Raw genomic sequence first — 22,465 nt, 5'->3', positions numbered from 1 at the left:
TTGAAACCAACTAAAAATACAAATTTGAAGCAAAATTAAACAACTGCAGTGCATCATGGGAACGTGTGGTTGATTCTATAGCCTGGAGTTTGACATCAACACATTTTACTATAGGGAATGTTTCTCAACGACTGGTCTAAGGGTTCAGATATAGCCCACATATTATATTTTAGTGAAGCAGATAATTTGTTGTAATAATAAACTTGTCAAACTAATTCCCGGTGAGATACTAAAGCAACATGCTTCAAAATGAGATGGACACGAGCTCGGACTATAGACATATTTATTGAATTAAAAGGATTAAAACATTTCAAATACAAGGCACAGTGTATAAATGATTATCAAGCTTCGATGCTTTAGCATACACAACATTCTAGAAAACAACATTTCCGTCACCACTGCAAACCCTTAAATACCTGATAAACTCCCGTCATCTAGACTGTATAAAAAGACTGCTCCTGGATCTGTTCATATAAGGCACGTGTGAATACAAAACTGTTTTATTTAGACAAGAGTGGCTCCATGGTCTGGTCCTCGACTGCTGAAGGGAAGGTGAGGGAACGTTAGTGATGCTGGGGGGGAGGAGCTGTTCAGCTGCTGGCCAGTGATTGGTGGATCGGTGGCTGGAAGCATCGCACGTGCTCCACCGGTAAGTTCTCTCCGTCTCCGGACTTCATGTACTTGTTGAGGATGGCGAAGATCTCGTTGTTGAGGACTTGGAATTTACGGATCCGGTCCACCATCTTCTTCAGAGGCTGAGCGGAGACAAGGTCGGATTATAGATGCGAGTTTAAATGGGCCTACATTGCTGAGGTGAAGCTAAAAAAAAAAGTTTTTTTTAAAAAGCTTCACCTCCTTTATAACAATGGTTTATATTGTTCAATGGCTTTTACTTTGTACTTTATAAATATTAATGGCAGTTTGATTCAAAATTATCTCTGGACTTAAAACAATCATGTATCACTAAAATGTACTTGAAAAGTCACATATTAATAATAAAACAAAATATGTTGCCATCATTTATCGCTTCTTTCTTTTGGCTTGATGGCCCCACACAACAGTTTTATAAAATGATGTGGCCCCTAAGGAAATATAACGGACATTAATCAAGCATGGAAGAGCACGAAGTATATAGAGCACAAACATATAAATATATTTTTTTAACTTGAAAAAATTCTAATACTTTTTAGCCAAACTGTGGAAGATTGTGTGGTTAGCATAGCACGCTTCTTAGAGGACTGTAGCTCCAGCATATCAGCAGACTTACAGGGGAATTTAATTTCTCACTGATATAAATAAACTAAATGCCAAAAGTCAGCGCAAACTGGAGACAACACTTCACTCTAGGGCTCCTTGTTGACAACAATCTGCCGGTTCGATACATATCACGATACAGGGGCAACAATATAATGAACGTGTAGTATTGCCAGAGTACTTGACTCCTTACAGACCACAAGACTCTTGACGATGTCGTAAGTGGTTCATTTTTTTTTTAAACAAAATATGTCCAAAGATCAGCTTTAAAAGCTGCTGCCGTCGACTGTATCCTCTTGTCCTCAGTCATCACTGGGATCTTGCGGGATGGGATTCTTCCTTCATTTGCCGAGGAAATAAATACGGCTGCCAACTAGCGGGCGAATGTTTATTTAAAGAAAAAAAAAAGTTGTTTTATTGTAAATGTATGTATAAAAATGTATACACGATTGATTTAAACGATAAAAACGATAAAAGTATGACGTTTGGCCTTAAAATCATATTTAATTGTTTTTATTTTTTATTTAAATCGATACTGTGCTGTTTAATTTCAATTCAGTGTTGTAAAGTGTTTGTATATTTTCTTGAGTTAATCACAAGAGGAAGCCTCACCACGCTCTTGATGACCTCGTCCTTGCCGTCGTGCTTCTGCACCTTCAGCAGGTGGTAGCTGAAGTCCAGCACGTCGAAGCGTCTCTGCTGACCCAGCAGGGCGATGATCATGCAGCCGGCCCAGTGCAGCCCGTCCCCGAAACACTGCCTGAAAATAAAAATAACGGGGTCAGCGATGAGTCTCCGCTTCCGACTGGTCGTCCGAGCGTCACGTACTCCACGGTGAACTCGTGCGTGCCCACAGGGATGCAGTAGACGAACTGCATGGCGCTCCACAGCCGGTGAAACTCCACGCACTCGTCCACGTGCATCACGCCGTTGCTGGGCAGCGGGCCTCGCCAGATGGGATCGTCCAGGAAGCCGCGCACGCGCGTGAGGATGACCTCAAACATGGACAGTCCGCAGCACAGGCGCTCTTTGGTCAGAAGGTCGCCCTCGCGAGCGATGGCGATTTGCTGAGGGAAAAAAGAGACGTCAGAGAAGCGCGGTCACGTGACCTCGACCACGTCCATGGAGTCGTGTCGTACTTGTGGGGTCCCGAGTCTCTCGATGAGTGGAACCATGTGCAGCGCCGTGTATTTGGCCTCCAGGCGCTTCATCTTGGCATCGAGTCGTTCCCCCTCTGCACGAGAGACAAAACCTGCTTAAACCCAGACTCGAGGCAGAACCTGAGATCAACACATCTTTCCTTCATTTACTCTCTTGTGCTCACGGTTAAAAGTTTATTAAAGGCTCGAACATCCTTCGGCATAAACAAGAGGTTGCTGTTGCAAATCTTCTTATTTGAATATGGAAAGTGTTTGTGTGTGAGGTTGCTTAGCAACGAACGGAACAAAATTAGAGTTGAGCCGAGGTCTCAGGTAAAAGTGACAATTATTATGCACACGTATTGATTGACAACAGATATGTGCGCCTGTGTGTGTTGATAAAGTCACTGACTCCACATGGTTTAGTCAGTATCTTCACCACTGAAGGTACCTTTGACGTGGACTCTGGGGAGGATGTTCTGGAAGGGAGCGGCGTGCAGCAGGTCACACACTTCCTCCTGAGACTGTGGAGGAAACGCAGCAGGATTCACATGCAGGTTCACCGTCAGTGGTGCAAGAGTCTGAGCAGTCGTACCAGACTCTGCTCGCTCAGCAGGCAGAAGAGCATGGCGTTGCCGACCTCCCTGAGGTTCTGGAAGCAGACGGTCTTCAGCTCGGCGTACTCCACGATGTCCTTCAGCTGGTGGTGGAAGAACTCCAGGATTCCTGTGGGCCGACACAAAACCTATTTATTGACTTCCTGATCTTTTTTATTTGATCATGGTTGGTTTACGCTCTTCTTAGGATGACTATAAGTTAATTAAACCTGTAACATTTTTTGTTTAACGTGTATATTATGTTACAAAAACACAAAGTGAAACATTTAGAATTCGGGGAAGAATTTACCAAAAAAACATATACATAGTTAGATTAGATTTTAGAATTGAATATAATTAGAATAGGTTTGCAAAAATGAATCAACATCTTTCATAAAGACATTCATATTTATGCCACATGGGGGCGCCATGTCAATAACCAAAAGTGTGCTTCTTATGACAAAAGTCAACATTTGTACCAAACACAAATTGCATATAATTCTTCTTTCCATTTTTTTTTGGCATAAATATTCTATCACATCCCAAAACCTCATTGGTCGTCTTTCTTTCTTTATTTTATCTTCATCTGTACTCTTTCTATCATCTCCAAATGTCTGACCTCTTTCACTACGACTTCAAACTTGTTTTTTTCCTCTGACAGACTTATTTCTGCTCCATAAAATAAGCCTGTGTGACGATCTGCCTTAACTATTGAAAAGTTACTTTTGATTGCAAAAATCCCATTGACATCCCATTCAAACCATCAGTCGTCTATAACGATGAGGCTGATCAATGCACTCAGAGGCTCCATAGCTCATCATCATACGAAGTGTGAAACCAGCTTCATTCATCATCTCACCTGGGGAGCCGTACTCATGCCGGGGGAGCCTGCAGATCTTGGGCATGACTTCCATCAGGGTCTTCACATACTGCATGATGGTTCCCTGCAGCTGTGCACATGACAATGGCATGATGAGCATCGATCCATCGACTCTACTCAAAGTTCTCCTCGTCTAAAAACACTCATTCATATAAATTATAAGGAAACGTATTTGTTGACACTCACCAGGCTTTTGACGACCTTCAGCAGTTCTTCCATGACCACAGCGATGCCCTGGTAGCCCAGCAGCCTGCACATGGCCTTGATGTGCGGCGGGCCCACGAAGTTCCTATAGCAGCTGTAGATGCTGCTGTACGCCATGTTCAAGGTCTGGTGAGGGAAAAACATTTATTTGTTGCCTTTTAAATTCAATACAAAAGTTTTAGTATAATAGTGTCAAAAGTTGATCCTCCTAAGATGCAAAACTAATAGACTCAGGGACTCATTCATTCCTCGAGCTATGAGACTGTATAATTCTGAATTTGGGGGCAGGACTGGAGTGAAAGTATGATGTTATTCTACAGTATGTTAATCTTTGTATCATTTTCTTTGCATTACTTCCTTTGATCTATGCGCTTTATATTTGCACTTTGTCATTCCTTGCACTTCGTTCTTTTATTTGCACTTTGTTCTTGTTCTTTTTTTAATCTAACTATTGTCTGCTGTGTCTGGTTCTTCTCATGGTTTCTTCCTTTTAAAAGGAAGTATTTCATTCAACTTTATTATATAATTTTTTTTTTTTTTTTTAAAGTTTCAACATTTGATGTTAAATTGAACCATTCAATATTCTGATGGCACCGACATACATCGTTACACACTGATCCAAAAGCAATGTTCAGGCCATCGATGTTCATCGACGAGTTTCCATCTTTGAAAAGCATATAAATAATAAAAGATTGAATTATGTTGCAGGTGAAGCAGAATTATAGTCTATATTCTAGAGCAGGTTATGAAGCATCATGTAAAAGCACTGAGTCAAGTATGTGAGACAAGAGAGAACATCCTAAAATGGTTCCACCAGCGTTGCCCGGGTGATCATCCCGGCCAAAGATAAAGTCAACCAAGGACATATTATACTTGAACCATTTGGTGAAGAATAAAAACCCCGCCCCCTCTGCCAGCTGCTTCCATCCATCTGTGCGTCCACATGTGTGACAGCAGCTTACATCGGAGGGCAGATCGTCCCTGCAGTCCTGACAGCGGCGCCGCCATTCAAGAGCTGGACAAACACTGGCAGGTGAAGCTCGTTTGATGAAGGCTTCCCAGGCTCGACTGGAGACACTTCCCGGCAAGTATTTCCATCTCTTTCAACCTTTGTCTAAATCACCTCATCATGATATCAGACTTTTTACACTGTGGTGTTAAAGAAGTAGTTCCTTCATTTAAACACTCTTAATATATTTGTTTGATACATCATTTGTCAGAAGGTTTGGTTCTTATACGTCATTTACCGTGAATGATGAGGTGATGAGCTCTCATTTCACGTCCGCTTCATCTTTTTGTTTCCCTCGCAGGGATTTATCAACTGATCTAGATTGAGCCAGCGATTTAATCTTCCATGGTATAATTCTGTTTGGACAAATATTACAACAGCTTCGTGCAGCACTTTTAGATGAATCCGGACGATGATGGCAGCAGCACCGCACAAGACAAATCTATCTCATTTCAAGATGGAAAGAGGCTAAATTGGGACTTAATAGGCAAAAGAAACGACTTTATCGATGTTGCCTGCTCTGTGACGGGAGGAACAGTGACCTTCTAAAGGATTAGTCAAAACGCTGAAAGGATAATCACTTGTATAAAGAATTAAATAAAGTCACCTTGTTTAAATTAATCCAGCTATGGGATGGAGTAGATTTTGTCTCAATATACCTAAATGTTACTAAAATGTAACTTTAAATGGAAAAGGCTGGTGCTTGGTGTCAGATTTAGGTGATTTTGGAGTTATGTAGACGATATTCACAAACTTGAAAAATGATTAGAAATACAAAGCTCTAATCATCTTTCTTTCAACCTATTATTTCTGATTTTGATTACTGTGGTCAACGTCGCTTAAGATCTCTTGACATATTCTTAACAGAATCTGATGTCAAACAAACTGTGCCGTTAATATCTGAATCAGAACACATTTATCGCCAGTATTGTGAACACAAGACAGAAATAGTTTGTGGAATCGACTGTATAGAATAGAATTAATCAAATTATTACTTATAAATAAAATAAATGATTGAAATGGTGACTTATACATTAAAAGTGAGCATATATAAATAATCATTTAACAAGTCATTTAATTTACTGTATTAAAGTTCATATTTATTTATTAACATTCATTCAATTCTTCATATTTATTTCAGTCATTCAATTGTATACTGTTAACACCACAAAAATAAAATAACATCATATATAAGATTTTAATTATCGTAACAGACCACAACCTGAACTTAATCATAAAATAACAATTTGTGGAAAAAGAGGCTGAAAAAAATGACTACAGGCATCTATCTGTGACCTACCGCTGCAAAGACCTGCATCTAGTCCCTAGAAAAGTCTGATCACATTCTAGCAAAAAACAAATCAACTCCTTTTTAACTTTCAGTAAGTTAGTTCATGTAATGATCTGAAAAATCCAGAACAAATGACAAACCTTTTCCCTAACTCACACCAACTTAAGAAAGAACATTTGAACCACCAACAAACTGACCTCATGACTCCTCATCACAAACCGAACAAAGACTTCTCTCTCTTATATTAGTCAGACATCAGGAAACCGAGTGAACAACTCTTAATTCCAAAAAAAACACAGATTGCATCTTCACTCTGGCACAGGAATGTTCATGATAACCCTCCTCGTATGACTAGAAGATGAAGATTATGAATCACAAACAGTGTGTTTGTGCATCTCTTATTTTTGCACCACCAAATGTTGAGCCATGATAATAACAAAATATTATTTATACACACTCACTATGAGGCAGGAACAGAGACACTTGTAGACACACTGTTGCTTCATTACATCTCCTCTCATCAACTACTTGATCATAAAGGACTTCTGTTTTCAAAAGTGAAATAACTCTCATCTACAGTTGGACTTCATCTCAGCGTCACAACAAACTGACATCATGGTGGTCACTGTGTACAACATCTCCAGCACTTCAGCCCGGGTGAGCTGGCCCGCGTACCCGGGCTGCCGGGACACCTTCTACAGCGTCATGTATGACCCGAACTGGAACAGTCTGCTCATGGGTTTCAAAAGAAAAAGCTTTATGCACGAAGAGAGAATCCCGGTGAGCCAGACGGGCACATACCTGGCCAACCTGCTCCCCCAGTCCGCATACTTCCTGTGTGTCACGTGTCAGGCGGCTAATCCGGTCCGGGACCAGTGCCAAGTGTTCAGCACCCTGACGGACAACGGCGAGGGCCACGACAGAGCGGGCTGGGAGCTGGCGATGGGCGTGTGGCTGTCCTGCTGCATCGTGCTGCTGCTGATCGCCGGCTTCATGTTGTGGGGGTGCATGCACTCCGTCTGTCCCATCACAGGCCAGGGCGCCAACGGCTGCGCGGTGGTGACCAGCACCATCCGCCGTGACCTCACCGGGCGCCTCTACAGCCCCCGGGGCAGTTGTGATAGCAGCGCGAAAAGCAGCACCAACACACAGGCGCCCCTGCTCTCGGGACAGAACTCCGGCCACATAATTGGCCAGGACCACGAGATGAGGACACTCGCTAAGCTGGCAGGCGGTGAGCCAGTGTAAAGCTTCTGGATTGAGGTCATCACAGAATTGTTTTGTCCAGACATCATTGACAAAATCCTCTTTGTTTAGAAGAAATAAAAAATAAAAAATAACTGAAACCTTTTGTTTTATTTTTACATTACAATTAACTAAAGACTACTGTGCTCATTCTGAACACCACTGATGATAGAGCTGAATATCAAACATAACATCCATCATCCTGCCAGGATGTCCACAAAATTTTTCCAACAAATTCAGAACAACCAACGTTTTTCAACCCCGAGTTTGTTATTCTGTAATTCTTAATTGATTGATCTTATTAGATTAGATTTGATAACGATAACCGAATATGTTGCTCATTAAGACTATACATATTTTTAGTAGTCAAGAATTATTTCACCTTTCATTTTATTTAATTGTTTTTAAGCAGCACTTCCTCATCAATCCCAACATTCTTCAAAACATACTAAAACATCAGATTTTAATGCACACTCACCTTTGAGCCATACAGATAATGGGGTTGAGCGTTGGGCTGTTTGTCTCTTTGGAACTCCTGAGAGAAAGGCAGGACCGTTCGCACGAACCTGAAACCGAGAAATTGTTTAATTAAACTAGACAGTTGGTGGAGCAGGTCGTGCTGAGAATTATTATAATAATCGTAGTGTTTTGCAAGTAACTTAAAGTAAAGCATGTTTTTACACATGTCATGAATCACAAACATATGTCCTGCAAAACTTAAAGGCATTCCAACAATGTGGAGGTACAACAATGTGCATATCAGTTAAAAGAGTTTTAATAAAGTTTTTTTTAAATATGTCAATAGTTACAGTATTCTTGATATTATGTTGCTGTGAGACATAAAGGCAGTCATTGTGTTTCTGTATTAAAACACACATATATATACATACATACATACATACATACATACATACATAACATGTTCTCACCTGTTGGTGGAGCCATTGTAGCAATAGTTGGGGAGGAAGTCGTAGTTGAGCTCCCAGAAGACGTGCAGAGTTATCCGACCATAGGGGGCCGACACGTTGTGGTTGGCTTCCCGAAACATGGCGTCCATGCTGTCCAGAGTCAGGAACTTACTGAGGAGCTTGTGAGTCAATCTGTTGATCTCGATTAGACCATCCAGCTCCTGGGATGACAGACGACTAGAGTTGAGACGCACCCGACAGACTTGATTCACGGTCCGAATATTAGAACACCTACCATGATAGACGTGAGGTCCTCACTCTCAAAGCGATGGATGGCCAGTTCTAGGGACTTGTACAAAGCAGCCGACACCCTCTGTGTGATGAGCCGGTTCAGGTCAATGGAGCGACCCAGGAGCTGGAGAGGCAAGGAGTTTGAGAAAGAGAAGAGATTTGTCACATTGCAAAGAGACTTTCAAGTTGCTCTGTCAACATTTCCACATCAATGCACTGCGACTAGAAAGGTTTGAAAGCACAACAATACCTGCACATGGCGCTGCTTCAGAAGCGTCTCATAGCGGTTTGAAGCTGGCCAGGGAATGTTGGCTCCATTGTTCTTGCAGTCAGCTCTCAAGCGTTTATCTAGCAGAAGGCTGGAAACACAATACAAACAATCCTTTTTAGGAACCTTTTAGGATAACTTTCTAATGAGAGGTGGTAACATGTTCTCTCAAATCGATACAAATTATGTCAAATGTGTGAATGAATGAATGAAACTTGAATGAAGGGAAATGCAGTCAGGAAAGTGGCTACAACCTGTGACACATGGACATTACTTTTTCTAAAAATGAATCTCAATGTTACCAGGTGAGTACAGCGTCAGAGGACTTGACTAATGTAGTATGCTTTAGGAATCTGGCCAAGATAACTAATCCTCGTCTGAACCTTACGCTAGATAAAATAAGGAATATATAGTGATTTCCAATAAGAATAAAACTGACATTGGAGGAAATTAATTTGATAAGAGTTGTCGGTGAAGGAGGAAAAACACAAATAAAAACATGGATCAAACCTTCATAAATGACGATATTACCATCAAACTTGTATGTCCTGTTAAAGTGACTAAACAATTCTTTCGACACAGCCAAATTTACAATTATTAAATTGCCACGCTGCATCTATGAAGCACTCCAGAAGAGTTGTCACACTCTTTTCCCAAAATCTATTTTATTTTATCTACATCTGGGATGTCAAACTCAATCATACAAGGGATCAAAATATGTTAGCAGTCCATGTTGCAGGCAAGACTAAATTAATATTTCTCAACAGTCTTCTTCAACAAACACTTCCATGAAATGAATCACTTTACTCTAATTGGCAGTCTTTTGTATTTTATAATTGTTGTCATCAATAACCTCCGTTTCTATCTTATCATAATCACTGGCATCTTTATAGATCAAGACGTGAACAGGAACATAATCTACTTTGATTTTGACCACTACTGTAGTTTGACAAATGTTATCCAGAGTACAGCAGAGTCATCAGGCAGGACGCCAGTCATTGAAATTAACCCTTTTTGGTTCATTGCCAGATATATATAGTATCAATAGTAACTGTTGCACGTGACCAAGTGAGCTGGAGAATGCAAGGCAGCATAGATGCTCCGCTCTGAAGCTATTTGGTTGTGACATAAGTAAGTGTGCAAAAGCAGCAGTAATGAGTTTGCTGAAAACAAACAGTTATGAGCACCGAAGAGAATCAACACATGCAGAGGATAGAGTTGAGCTGCTTAGAGAGTCACATATGGATTCTACCTTCACAGACAGAAGGTCACAGGAAAGAGACGAGACCAGAGATAAAGATTAAGTGTCAAACGTGGCAACAGTGAGTGAGTGATGGACCACACATATCCACATATCCAGCGCATATTCACAGATGGGCGAATTATACCAATCTGGACCAGGGAGGAAAACATGGAGGATTTAAAAATTGGTGCCAACAGCTATAGATTATTTATAGATCCATTTTGGCTCAAGCTTGGAAAACCTGCTTTTTCCCCCCCTTTACAATAATTCAGCTCCATCAGAAGAATCTCAAAATAGGAAATACCTTCCAGCCAGAATCTTGTAGTAGGCAAATATCTGGTCAGCAAGCTTGTACACAAACTGATCGAAGCACAGGTTGACCTGAAATGAGAATCAAATAACATTTAAAAACATTTAACTTAAGAAAGATGTATAAAAACAAACAATTAAACATGACCTTTGGCTTTTTTGGCATTTCAATTACTTAAATGTGACAAGTTCATGTAAAGTAACAAATTATTTATTTGATGCAAGTCATCAACAAGCATTGAGTCAAAGCAATTACAACGTTTTATACATTTAATTGATAGCTGGTTGAGCCAATGAAATGGTTTTTGCACTGACTTAATAAACATGACCACTCCTGGTGTTGACAGCTTTTGGATGTCATCTGACAGGCTGTATATCAATCAAGTGATGCAATGGATGATAGGTTTCCACTTTGTTAGGATGTTAGATTTTCAATCTTCGCCCTCATTTGTCACATATTGTGTTTATTTTGACAAAAGCAGTTATGGTGTTGTTGTTGTTTTTGTTGGTGATTGTTTGTTTTGTTGAGAGTATTTTGTTTTTATTCACATGTTTGTAAAAAAGTATTTATTCATAGGCTTTTTTAAAGTCATGCGATGGGTGTATTGAGCCCTTTTGAACATGAAACTTATTTTCGGGTAAATGTGTTGAGACATGTTGGCATTTTAAAATTACCTCAGCTTCTATTTCATCATAAAGGAATTGCTTCTTGAACTTTGTCAGAGCATAGTGTGCACTGTCGTTGTACAAATCCAGTGGATACAGCACGTACCTGGTGAAAATTGAAAGTAGGAAGAGGGAAAGAAGACGAAAAAGAAATGGCATTAGAATGCAAGTTTACTGCAGGCCAATATAATGATGATGTGCTCAACGTTAAAATAAATCCATGAAAAATAAGATTGTTTTCCTCTATAACATTTGAACGATGACTTTCAACTCCATTTGTGTGAGTAATATCATCTAAGCAAGAACTAGTTTTACAACTGAACCTCTTAATCAATACAAGTTAAAAACGTAAAACATTTCTGCCCTTTAATCTCACTGGTTTGGGTGCTTAATGGATTATGCAAGAGCAGCATGTTACATAATCCCTATGGCAAAGACATGAAAACATGGATAATCCGTTGAAGTTGAGTGACTTTTAATGAGAAGAAAATGAGCACCAATGTTGATGAGGGATCAGGGAAGACATGCGACAGGTTTGCAAGTAAAAACCCATCAGGAAAGAAAATATGAAGTATATATTTGCCATTTGATTAAAGGATTAACATAATCTATACAGCAATGTCTCAATAAAACATATTTATATAGCTGTTTACTGTGGGTGAATAACTCTAAATAGCAAAACTAATACAGGATAGTTAAGACCAGAGTATAAACCCACTCCATCATTGAAGCTTCCTTGGTCTCCAGGATGTGATCGGTGAGAATCCACGGCATGGACATCTCAATAGGGAACTGGATCCTCCGACCCATGGTGAGTTCCAGGAAGAACTCTCTGAACCAGAGCTGCGAGAGGTCGCAGCAGTGCTGCAGGGTTTCTGCAGCGACACAGTTGGAGAATCATCAACAAGCTCACTAACAGTGCATGAAAGGTGTTGAATCTACCGCTGAAGTTCAGCAGATGGGTGTAGAAGAAGGACTCGCGGTGAAACTTCTCAATATCCAGGATGGTGGGACCTTCAAGACTGCTGCGCAGAGTTTTCTTGGAGCCACTTTTGTCAGCGATGAGAGACTCCAGCATCGTTCTCACCATGTAGAGCTGCAGGAGAGAGACAGAGGCATGCACACGTTTAAAGTACTACTGCTGAAAATGTAAGAATTCTCATGTTGGGGCTACGAGTATGAATAAAAATATATAAATAAACCCATTCCTCAACTGTGGCAAACGCATACGAGGGCTGAAAGAAGATCAGTTCTTAGTATTTCTCCCCCCAATTCAACCTTTTTGTTTTTGCTTTTTGATGTTGTGAAATAGGTCATGTTACAAATTCAGATAAGGTACACGAACACCCACAAAATTGTTGATATTACTTTTTTTAAACATACCCATGTTAATAATAATAATAAATATATATATATATATATATATATATAGAAACCAAAAAACATACCTGTGTACTTGAGGGACCCACAGCCCGGCGAGGAACCTTGATATCAAAACCTCCCTTTGGATCCTTCTCTCCACGGAGAGCAGGGTCATTGTGAGGCTCTCGGCCAGTTTCCCAGTCACACACCGTCTTCCGGATAGCTTGTAGAACACTAAAGTCGAAAACATACACACCAGTTAATCCCAAGTTGTTGTTTTTTTTTTGTTTTTTTTTAATCAATTTTGCTCAATGTGATGAGATGTGTGTGATGAGCCTTGGGCTCATTTTTTGGAGGATCAATATATTTTAATCATCTCTGCGTTTTCCTGCACTCACTAAGCAAATTCTTCTTCTTGAACATCATTTTTACCATTATTGCAAGTCTCTATAATTGTGGACATCAAAAGGCTATGTTCCTTATCTTATATTCCATTTGTTTATTGGTCAAGATAAACACAAAAAATAATGTAATTTGATTTGAGCCAAAAATCTGGCATTGCACATCAAATACAATAGTATTTAGCCCTCGTGCCATTAGTTTGACACTTTGAAATAAGCACCTATTTTACGACTTGACCATAGATGAGTTGTAAACTGTGCTGGACTTTGAAGTCAGTCGTACCTCTGGACGACATTCTTTTTCTTCTTGATTGCAATGCGCAGTGGATCTCGCAGAGTAATCTGAGAGAAGTCCTGCAGGGCGGAGTAGATGGTGTGTCGGATAGCGTGATTGAACACACTTTCCATTCGCCCCATCAAGACCTGCAAGCCCTTTATCATGGCGATCACCTGGGGAAGATTTGCTTGTTTGAAAAGGTTTTTTTTAAATGCATGTCTCAGTTAAACCACTGTCAACAAACCTCCACCAGAGCGAACTTCTCCTCGGTGGTGTAGTTGTATCTGGTCGCCCGCTCGTATTCCTCTGCATTGTCTGGACACTCTTTGTTAGAGTACTTGTCTGTGGGATGAACCAGTTTCCACGAGTACTAAAGAAATACACAATGATCAGCTCCTGATACTTTAAAATCTAAATCTGGGAATCACATGATAAGAATGGGGAGCAAAGCGGCTCCGTTACAGCTCATATTAAAAAAAAACAATTCTCACCACTTCCATTACGTGAGCGCTCCACTGGGAGAGCAGCTGCATTCCCTGCAAAGCCAAATCAAATAACTTCCTGTATTCCACGTCAGTCTTCTGTGCTTCTTGTCGCCCTGATCCCGTCACCACCTGCATGGAAACAGATGATCAGTTCCATCGCATGTCAAGACCGGGATAATTAAGAAAAATGATTGTGAAACATAAACTATATATTATATAGTATGATATGAAAATGTCTATCCAATGGTGAGACAAAAGAACAACGTTTCTACTGTGGAAAGACAGCATGATCTTTAGATTTAGACACACATTATCAATATCCGTTTTTGAGAACAAAAATCTCCTTTTTTTGTGGATTCTTTGGAGGATTTTTGTCTGGTAGGAAACTGGGTCTGGGGACCATTTGAATCTATCGTGAGCTGGTGATTAATTGGTGGGGAAATGTTAAAAGAATTCACAGCAAATGCTGGGAACAATTTTAACAGAAAGCATTCTATATTGTTTCCCTTCAAGCAGGCACGGCAAATGAAAAAAAAGTAACAATGACTGAAGTCGTGACGTTTTGTCTCTCATTAAATGTATTCACTTTCTTTTCAGAGATGAAACTTTTGCTCAGGTTAATTAGACAGATTGAAATCCAGGTGGAGGATAAGTGTGAATCCTATTCTATTGGAACTGAACCCACCTCACTGTTGCTATAGCGTGCCAGCTCAGAGATGAAGCGCATATGATCCTCTCTGATCTGAATCATTTGCTCACAGATGTTGTACTGAGGACTGCTGGAAATCGACGTGCACGTCCACCTGTGAGGTTCATCAGGAGAAATTGAGATGATCAGGACATTCTTTATGGCAAATGTGTAAAAGAAGTAACATTTAAGAAAAGCTGCTGCTGCTGCTGACGTATACAGCTAATGATCTTTTAAAGTTTGTCCTCCTCACCTGGATTTGTTGTCTTCAAAGTGAGCGCTGGTCTTGATGTACCTGGAGAGTTCAATTTGCATATCACCAAACAGAGGAACCACCTGGAGTTGCTGTTAAAAAGCAGGTACAGAGAAAAATGTTTAAATATAAGTTAACAAGAGTAGATGAAACACAAGAACTGATTTGGTATCATCTACAAATATTGAAAGTAGTCAAATAAAATGACTGCATGGGATGCCATGCGTACCTTGAAAAACTTATCAATCTTGCTGAGGTTTATTCTCTTCTTAGCATCCAGTTTGTAGATGTTGCTGCTGTTTCCGTCCATGAGGTACAAGCCGAAGCCCATGACCTGAGAAGAAACACATCAGTCACAATCATCCTTTAAAACCAATAGTTATCCATATTTTTTTTAATGAACCGCAAAAGTATCATGACTCACTTTGAGCAGCATGTGCTTCTCACTGGGGGTGAGGTACATCTTGTCCTCATAATATTCCGCACAAAGGTTGACTATGTCAGCCAGCAGGTCATCATAGCCATTGATCACTTCCAACTGCTGCTGCAGAGACTGACACAACAACACAAAATCATTGTCGTTTTCAGAGTCGGGTGCATTTTTGTAAGATGTGTTTCTGTTTAATTTTCTTAGTTGCATGCAAATCCAGCATATCCATCACTAAAGGAAAAATACTCCCCACCATGAGCATGGAAAGAAAACATTCAATAAGACTCTACAGTATGATTATATACTAATAAGTAAGTAAGTAAGTAAGTAAGTAAGTAAGCAAGTAAGTAATTTATATTATACAAGCTCCTTTCACAGACCTGGGTCACAAAGCGCTTAAAAAACAAGATTAAAACATTTAAAAGTACATACACATTTAAAAACTTTAAAAGGCCAAGACAATACCTTATCAAACACGGCAGTCAACAGATAATTAAGAAAAAAAAGTAAATAAAAAGTAGATCGTTCCGAAGCTTTGGAACAACAGTCTGTAAGAATTTCTCTCCGCGGAACCAACCTGAAGCAGATTCTCAGTCAAAGACCTCAGCTCTATTGTTTAAAAAAAAGCCTATTTAAACTGGACTAATACATAAGCGTGCTTTCTAAAAAATGATTTTTTTAAAGCTTGTAAAACTCATTGACATAATCATTAAATAATAACATTTTGAAGTTGATGCTGGAAACAAGATACTTTCAACAATCTTAAATCGTCATGATGACCAACCTGTGTAATTTTGTTGTGGTTTGCTAGGAACATGGACAAGTTCTGAGACTCCTGGATGGATGAGGGTTCTGACATTTTCCTGAGGAATTGTGCAGCACTGGGGGAAATAAAAATGTGATTTTAAAAATGTGAAGCGCCAAAAAACGGACTTGAACAGAAGAGTCCAAGTGCTGCCATCTAGTGGTGGCTTTCATCATCGCAGGAAGTGTGTGTGTGTACCGCTTGTAGGCCGAGTGGTCGTTCTTGACGCTGCACTTCATGTTCTTCAGCTCGTCCAGCACAGCGAACATGTTGATGAACTTCCCTAGAGTCAGCAGGTAGGCTTCAGAGACGAAATCTTTCCTGCGCTCGGTGTGACACAGACGCCGAACTTCACCGCAGAAACGGTCGATGGCGTTACGCTTGAAAAAGAAAATAAAAAAGTTTAAATATCATCTTGAGAAAACTGCAGTTGCAGATATCAAAATACCTGGAAGTACATGAAGTTCATCAGCTTGGTAACCTCCGGCTCCAGGACCTCCACCGTCTTCTCGTAGATCTCCACCCTGTTGGGCTGCTCGTTACACTTCACCTGCAGCAGGAAAGTGGTTTTAGATCCTCACACGAGACTCAAGCATGACGCAGAGTTACCTGTGGTATAGCTCGAGAGCAGCTTCTCCAGGTGTAGAGCATGATGGCATATTCCTGCCCCTCCTCCAGCATTTCATTCTGAATAAAGGTTGAAATAATTGTCAGTTTTTCAACTTTTAAGTGGCTCCAGGGCCATGAAATCAAATGACATATTACACTAACTATTATTGGTTATTACTTTGTTATTATGACATTTTGATCATACCTCATTTTCGTCGTTTTGTTTAATATAATGATATTGATATTAATATTTATTGAAGAACATGTGCTTGTTTAAACATGATATATATGACACATCATTTAAAAATAAACAGAAATAAATTGCAGTTATAGAAATATTTACTTTTATTCAGGACATATTTAGAAAAAGTGACATTAACCCCGAGATAGAAGTAACATGTTGGTGAAAAATCCAAATCAATCAGAGTAGTTTTATCCCAGTCGATATGCATTCACAATGCTGCGTTGCGGGCGGTACATCAAGAGAGAATGCTCCATTTTGCAAACCACCAGTCCCAGCAGGAAGCCAGAGAGGCTCCAGTGTCTTCTGCCTCCAAACAAAGTTGTGTTTGATGCCGAGCCCGAGGCAATTACCCAGGATAATTGAGACACAAAAGCCCTGATAACGCTGGCCAGAGAGGATTCTGAAACATCAGTTTTTCCTCTCTGGAACACAGAATTCTTTTGTCAAACAAGTGACCGTCTTGAACGGCCCTACAGAAAGATCCGGATGGAAGGAGAGTGTGAAAAGAAGTCTGGACGTACCATGCTGGAGTGGACAGTAGCCTGCTCGATGTATCTGGCAATTCCAGTGACGAATGCGTTTCTGTCCTCGAAGTTGGTGTTGAAGTTGGGCTGTGAGAGTTTTTGAAAGACATTCATGCAACGTTATTTGAAGAAAATAAAAGACATAAGACACTCTGGAGAGCAGGGCTGACCTGGTACATGACCGAGGAGGGGAGGGGCTCGATACATGGCTGCTGGTCTGGGAGGGGCAGCTCCTCCAGCAGATCCACGTTGGAGAGGGCATCTTCTAAAGTCACGGTGGACGCCATCCTGCTGAGAGTTGAAAAGAGGAACCTCGACTTCAGTGTGATTCACACCAGAACATCATCATCATCTTGTCAATTTCTTATTAAATAAAATTCAACATTGGTGATAGAACAGCCTTAAAGGAACAGCAGGCATTCAAATTGAAATATAACAGCCTGAGAAAATGTAAACAAATAAACAAATTGTTTAAATGTACCAGCTGCATTGTGAACAAACACATTTCCAAGTTCACTTTTTCTAACAGAAGATTTGGCTTTTGATGTTTCACAATTGTTTTTCACAAAAAGAAATCTGTGAAATAATCCAGTAGTTAAGAAAGTAGAACCTCGATTATATGATGTGAACAGTATGTCATTATATAAGCAAGTAGATCAATATCACATTTACATGAAGAGGTAGTGGTTCAGGAACGAAAAAAAAAGGAACTAAAGGTTTAAATGCAATACATGAAAAGTGTCACGTAATAATACTTTTAATTATCCGTGAATTTCCACGCATTCATACATTTGTTTTCCATTATACTGAAACAAATGAACAAATGTTTTAGTCTCGTTGTTCAGTGTGTATCAAAGTGTGTGAATCTTGGAGCGAATTAATGCCATTCTAATAAAAAATAAAACTATGCCTGCATCGTTTGTTTCTTTAGGCGATGCACCAACAGATTTCCACTTATAATATTATTTGAAAACCATTTTATCACAGCAAGGTACAGATCCAACTTTAAAAGCAGTGATGTGTATAAAAAGAGCTGCATATTACCACCTTGTGTTGCTGATCTGCATCTTCACTAGTCGAACCTTTGAACTTGAATAACGATTTTGGTTGCAGCATTAAAATCTACATGTTATTATACACTTATTAACATGCATGTATAGTGTGACTGCATACAAGTGTTTTCGGAAACTTGTGAACCTTATTTGGCTGTAAAATCTGCAACAAAACTTGTAGCAGTACAATGTCCTATCGTAACAGAGTTTGCATTCCTTACATACAGGGAAATAGTTTCTCTGAGCTCAAGCATGGACTCGTCAAACATTAGCTTGACTATGAAATAGTTGTCATTTCAAAATCAGCTGCTGTCAAGTCTTCAAAGTACAAAGACAGGGTTGCGAGTCACCCTAACACACTTTCAGCTCATATGGTTTGTTTATCAGTGCAGCCGTCACTGCGGACCGTTGAGGCGTCACAAATGTGGACAATCAAAAAAACCCATTACAATCAGAACAGATGAGCTGCGCAGACAAGCGACAGTGCAGTGAAGCCGAGGTCAGCCGAGTGCACCACCTGGTTGTTGTAATTAGGTGCAATTGTTAGGATGCAATGATGTTGACGACCAGAGCCAAACTCCAACATTTTATCTCAGAGTCATCACTTACTAAGCAAGTTTGGTACCGGTGGAGGCGCGATGTAAACCCAGTGCAGCAGAGAAGTCTTCACTAGTCACTCACTATTATCCCGGGTTCTTGGGTGTACAAGGTTGGTCAGCTAATCTCTGGAACTAATCCGGAGTCTCGTCTCGGCTGGAGGTGCCTCTTTCCAAAATTGCTCGGATCACAATCCAATAATGCACCTGTTGGATGTAATGTTCTGGATAAAGTCAGGTCATTGTAGACATGTTGAAAGAGCTGGCCGTCGAAAAGTATTCAAAGTTAAATTAAAGGGAACTTTGTAATCAACAGTCTGGTCTAGGAAGAAGAAGAAACAGATAGATCCACACACATAACAACACATTTCAGTGTCATGTGTGCATATATTGTTTAATTTGTTTGTTTTTAACAAACATGTTATTGCTTCTTGTCATTCAAAACACTAACCAGCTTCACTTGTCTCAGTTAAAAGATTCTAGACACGCAAAGGTGCAATACAAATCTTTTTATTCAGGTGCTTTAAGAACATAGTAAAGGCCATGTTCTATGACAAAAGAATAAATTAAATAAACATGTTGATGCCATTTTCTTGGTTTCCTGTTAAGTGTACAATAGAATGAGTGTGAATTTGTTCTTTAGAAAAGGTTAAGAAATAAACTAAATGACAAGAAAATGATTTCCCTGCGTCAGCTAAAGGTCTGATGAGGACGGAGCTAAACTTAGATAAATGAAGTGAAAGTAGTTTAGTCCAGAGTTTAGAGTGAAGGCCTGAGACGGGAAGTTCAGGAGAAGCATGTTACCATCCCCAAGAGTGACCCAGGATCACAGCCTCCTGTCTTTATATATATATTTATACATTTGTTTTATTATTATTATAATTTATTCATTTTTTGTGCATTTACACACAGTTAAAAAATATTCATAGCCATTACTATTGATATATATACTAAATTAAACTTTGTCATTTTGTTTTAGTCATCATTTTAAATCTTAATACCGGTAAATAAAAGGTTTCTAGAGAGGATCCAACATTAGATACATGTACATGTTCAATTTAGTTTAGATATTGTAATGTTGGTGTTGAGAACAATAAGAGGATGTAAAAAGAGGAACAGAGTCAGCTTGTAATGTTCCTTTTCGCTGCACTCTTAAGACCGAGACAAGTAAGAAACACTTGTTGCTTAAGACATGCGGGAAGTTTGTTAACGCGGCAGCAGCTGAGCCTGAACACCGTCTTATTAGACCATAGGACAGATTTTCTTCGACTCAAGCAGATGTACAACAATTCAAAGTCCAGCTGTGTTGTACTTTAAGACTTTACACATAGATCCATAAAAAAGGTTTGCTTGTCAAGAATTGTATAAATTCGTGAGCAAGGTCACGACGAGTGTATTTTCAGAATCAATCGAAATCAGCTAGTATAGTTTTTTCAATGTCATCAGTTTCTAAAGTTAGCAATAGTTTCACAGCATCTCTCTCTTATCTTGGAAAAAGAAGCCACCGGCGACCATGAAGTGACAATCTTACGACTGAGGTGCTAAAAACTAATCAAATTATATCTATACAGCTGACTCGCTGCAACATTTACTCATATTACTGCACCAATATGACATTCATACTGCGAGGATTACTTGTGCAGTTGGCAAAAGAGAAAACTGAATGTGAAGAATGTTCACTGTATTCCCACCGTTGCTTTGCTTTTAATAAAATAATTCTATTTAAAGGTATTTTAGTTGTTCAATGACAGGAAACAGCTTATGGGTTAGGCATGAATTAATGTTTCTTTCACCCGCCTTATGTGTCGTGATTCCCTGCATGAATCTGAAATATTCTTGTAATACTGATTGCATATATATTTGTACTGTACCTTGCAGTCCATGACTATGTAAAAAGTTTATTAAAAAAAATGGGGAAAAAAGGTTTTATAACATGAATGTGTGCTACCTTTTCACAGATACATACACATTTATATAGGTCTGTGGGTTTGTTTTTTTTACCTCAATCGACTGAGGAAACCAGACTAAAGAAACCACAAACCAAAACATGTTCACCAAATAACCTTCACATGCCTATCTTCCAAAAAAACACCATTATAACCACTTTTCTGACATGTTTTACACCTCATTTAATTTTGACATAATTAAGATTTTAATGTTTTTTAACAATCCAGGGAGATGTTTTATTACACTAGCAGTTTAAAACAAAAAGGAACGGAAGAATAAACGTATTGTTCAAATGTTCAAATGTACTTGTGCAGAAACACACTAAGCACAGTTCATGAGTCAGGGATTAAGAACGACTCATCTTGTTGTAAACGTCAGTCTGGCACGAACGGTTATCTGCGCCCTGAACGCACCATCAAGAGGGTGGAGAGCACAGTAGTGTGTCCGTGAACGCACCATCCGTACAGTAAAAGTAATTTATAATTGTTTTTAATAATTTTAAAAGTGTTGCAGTTGTACAGAAGCGTTTAATGTCGTTATTAAAATAGTGTTTTGAACGAATATTCTACGTTATATTCATCTACTTCTCATGTTAAAACATTGCGATGAGATTATTTGACAACATGAACCAGGTGAATATATTTGATCCCAGCATGTGGATCCATATTGTTGGGAAAAGGTTGTAAAAAGGTGTTGACCGTGAAGGCGGTGGTGACTGGGCTCTCGGTACCGGGCCTGAGATTAGTCACAGCTCGGGGCCTGCGAGCCAGGAAAACGGCTTGGCGACGCAACAAGCCGTTTACACGCTTAGGCGAGAGAGAATTCAACTCCATTGGAGATGTTTGTGCGATAAACAAATGGCCACGTAGACCGAGACACTCTGGCCCAGAAAAGCTCGGGTCGAAGCCGCGGAACTTCCCCTCCGGTGGGGGAGAGGAAAGTTAGCAGGAGACGCTGGAAAGTCAACTTCAATCACTTCACCTACCAGGAGTCTGGAGTGGAGAACCTTCCCGCTGTGGAGACTCTCTACACCGCCATGTAGCTCGACTTTTAAGCGACGTTTAGACGAGTTTATTCCACTTTTTCGTTCGCCTTTCCTCGCTCCGTGTTATGATCATGGGCGGGGGAGCGCAGTCGAGCTGGGAGTTCCTGTCCCTCAAACTGGGAGACTACAGGAAATACGGCTCACTCGCGCAGTACTGCGCTCCTCCACTGGGAGCGCAGCCGAAAGGTGAAAGCTCAGGAATGTACGCTTGTGTTTTTTCCCCAAAAGTTATCGAACCATTCCGGGAAAGATTTTTTTAAAAAAAGGCCACCACATTACATTTAAAACTTTCATTAAAACAAGAATAAAAACATGGATGAAAGGTTTTAATTTTTTAGTAGTTACAAAATAATGCCATCTATACAAGATATGAATAAATTGCTAAATTAATTTATAACTAAATTTAGATCGGGTTTTATAATATGATCCTGGTCTAACAGATTT

General features: G+C 39.8%; 2 protein-coding genes across 2 annotated transcripts; one reads left to right on the top strand and one right to left on the bottom strand.

The window, feature by feature from the left end:
* Nucleotides 1-266: 266 nt before the first annotated feature.
* On the bottom strand, nt 267-22,140 carry cyfip1 (cytoplasmic FMR1 interacting protein 1). The gene is made up of 31 exons (XM_087784425.1): nt 21,962-22,140; nt 17,552-17,672; nt 17,379-17,468; nt 16,614-16,691; nt 16,453-16,554; nt 16,203-16,384; nt 15,984-16,080; nt 15,194-15,322; nt 14,999-15,103; nt 14,770-14,861; nt 14,514-14,631; nt 13,835-13,957; nt 13,588-13,713; nt 13,350-13,516; nt 12,752-12,899; nt 12,246-12,399; nt 12,022-12,178; nt 11,313-11,409; nt 10,633-10,709; nt 9,068-9,176; nt 8,822-8,941; nt 8,548-8,747; nt 8,097-8,184; nt 4,056-4,199; nt 3,849-3,939; nt 2,989-3,119; nt 2,845-2,917; nt 2,394-2,488; nt 2,083-2,321; nt 1,867-2,014; nt 267-755 (listed from the first exon to the last, which is right to left on the bottom strand). The coding sequence occupies exons 2-31, from the start codon at nt 17,666-17,668 to the stop codon at nt 591-593; spliced, it is 3,762 nt and encodes a 1,253-aa protein (XP_087640551.1). The 5' UTR covers nt 17,669-17,672; nt 21,962-22,140; the 3' UTR covers nt 267-590.
* On the top strand, nt 4,223-8,067 carry fndc9 (fibronectin type III domain containing 9). Its single transcript, XM_087784426.1, has one exon. It carries the CDS (start codon nt 6,989-6,991, stop codon nt 7,619-7,621), a length of 633 nt encoding a protein of 210 aa, XP_087640552.1. The 5' UTR covers nt 4,223-6,988; the 3' UTR covers nt 7,622-8,067.
* Nucleotides 22,141-22,465: the final 325 nt, after the last annotated feature.

Source organism: Callionymus lyra, chromosome 2 (assembly GCF_982586985.1).
Source record: "Callionymus lyra chromosome 2, fCalLyr1.hap1.1, whole genome shotgun sequence".
Classification (NCBI taxonomy): Eukaryota; Metazoa; Chordata; class Actinopteri; order Syngnathiformes; family Callionymidae; genus Callionymus; species Callionymus lyra.
The sequence above is the reverse complement of the archived record's forward strand: the minus strand, read 5'-3'. Positions and strand labels throughout refer to the sequence as shown.

What these genes read in the sequence shown, in the direction of transcription:
- cyfip1 (XM_087784425.1), bottom strand. Translation starts at nt 17,668, where the DNA reads ATGGCGTCCACCGTGACTTTAGAAGATGCCCTCTCCAACGTGGATCTG. An exon ending in CTACTGTCCACTCCAGCATG is followed by an intron (nt 16,692 to 17,378) that starts GTACGTCCAGAC and finishes ACCTTTATTCAG; the next exon opens with AATGAAATGCTGGAGGAGGG. An exon ending in AGATTGATAAGTTTTTCAAG is followed by an intron (nt 14,862 to 14,998) that starts GTACGCATGGCA and finishes GCTTTTTAACAG; the next exon opens with CAACTCCAGGTGGTTCCTCT.
- fndc9 (XM_087784426.1), top strand. Translation starts at nt 6,989, where the DNA reads ATGGTGGTCACTGTGTACAACATCTCCAGCACTTCAGCCCGGGTGAGC.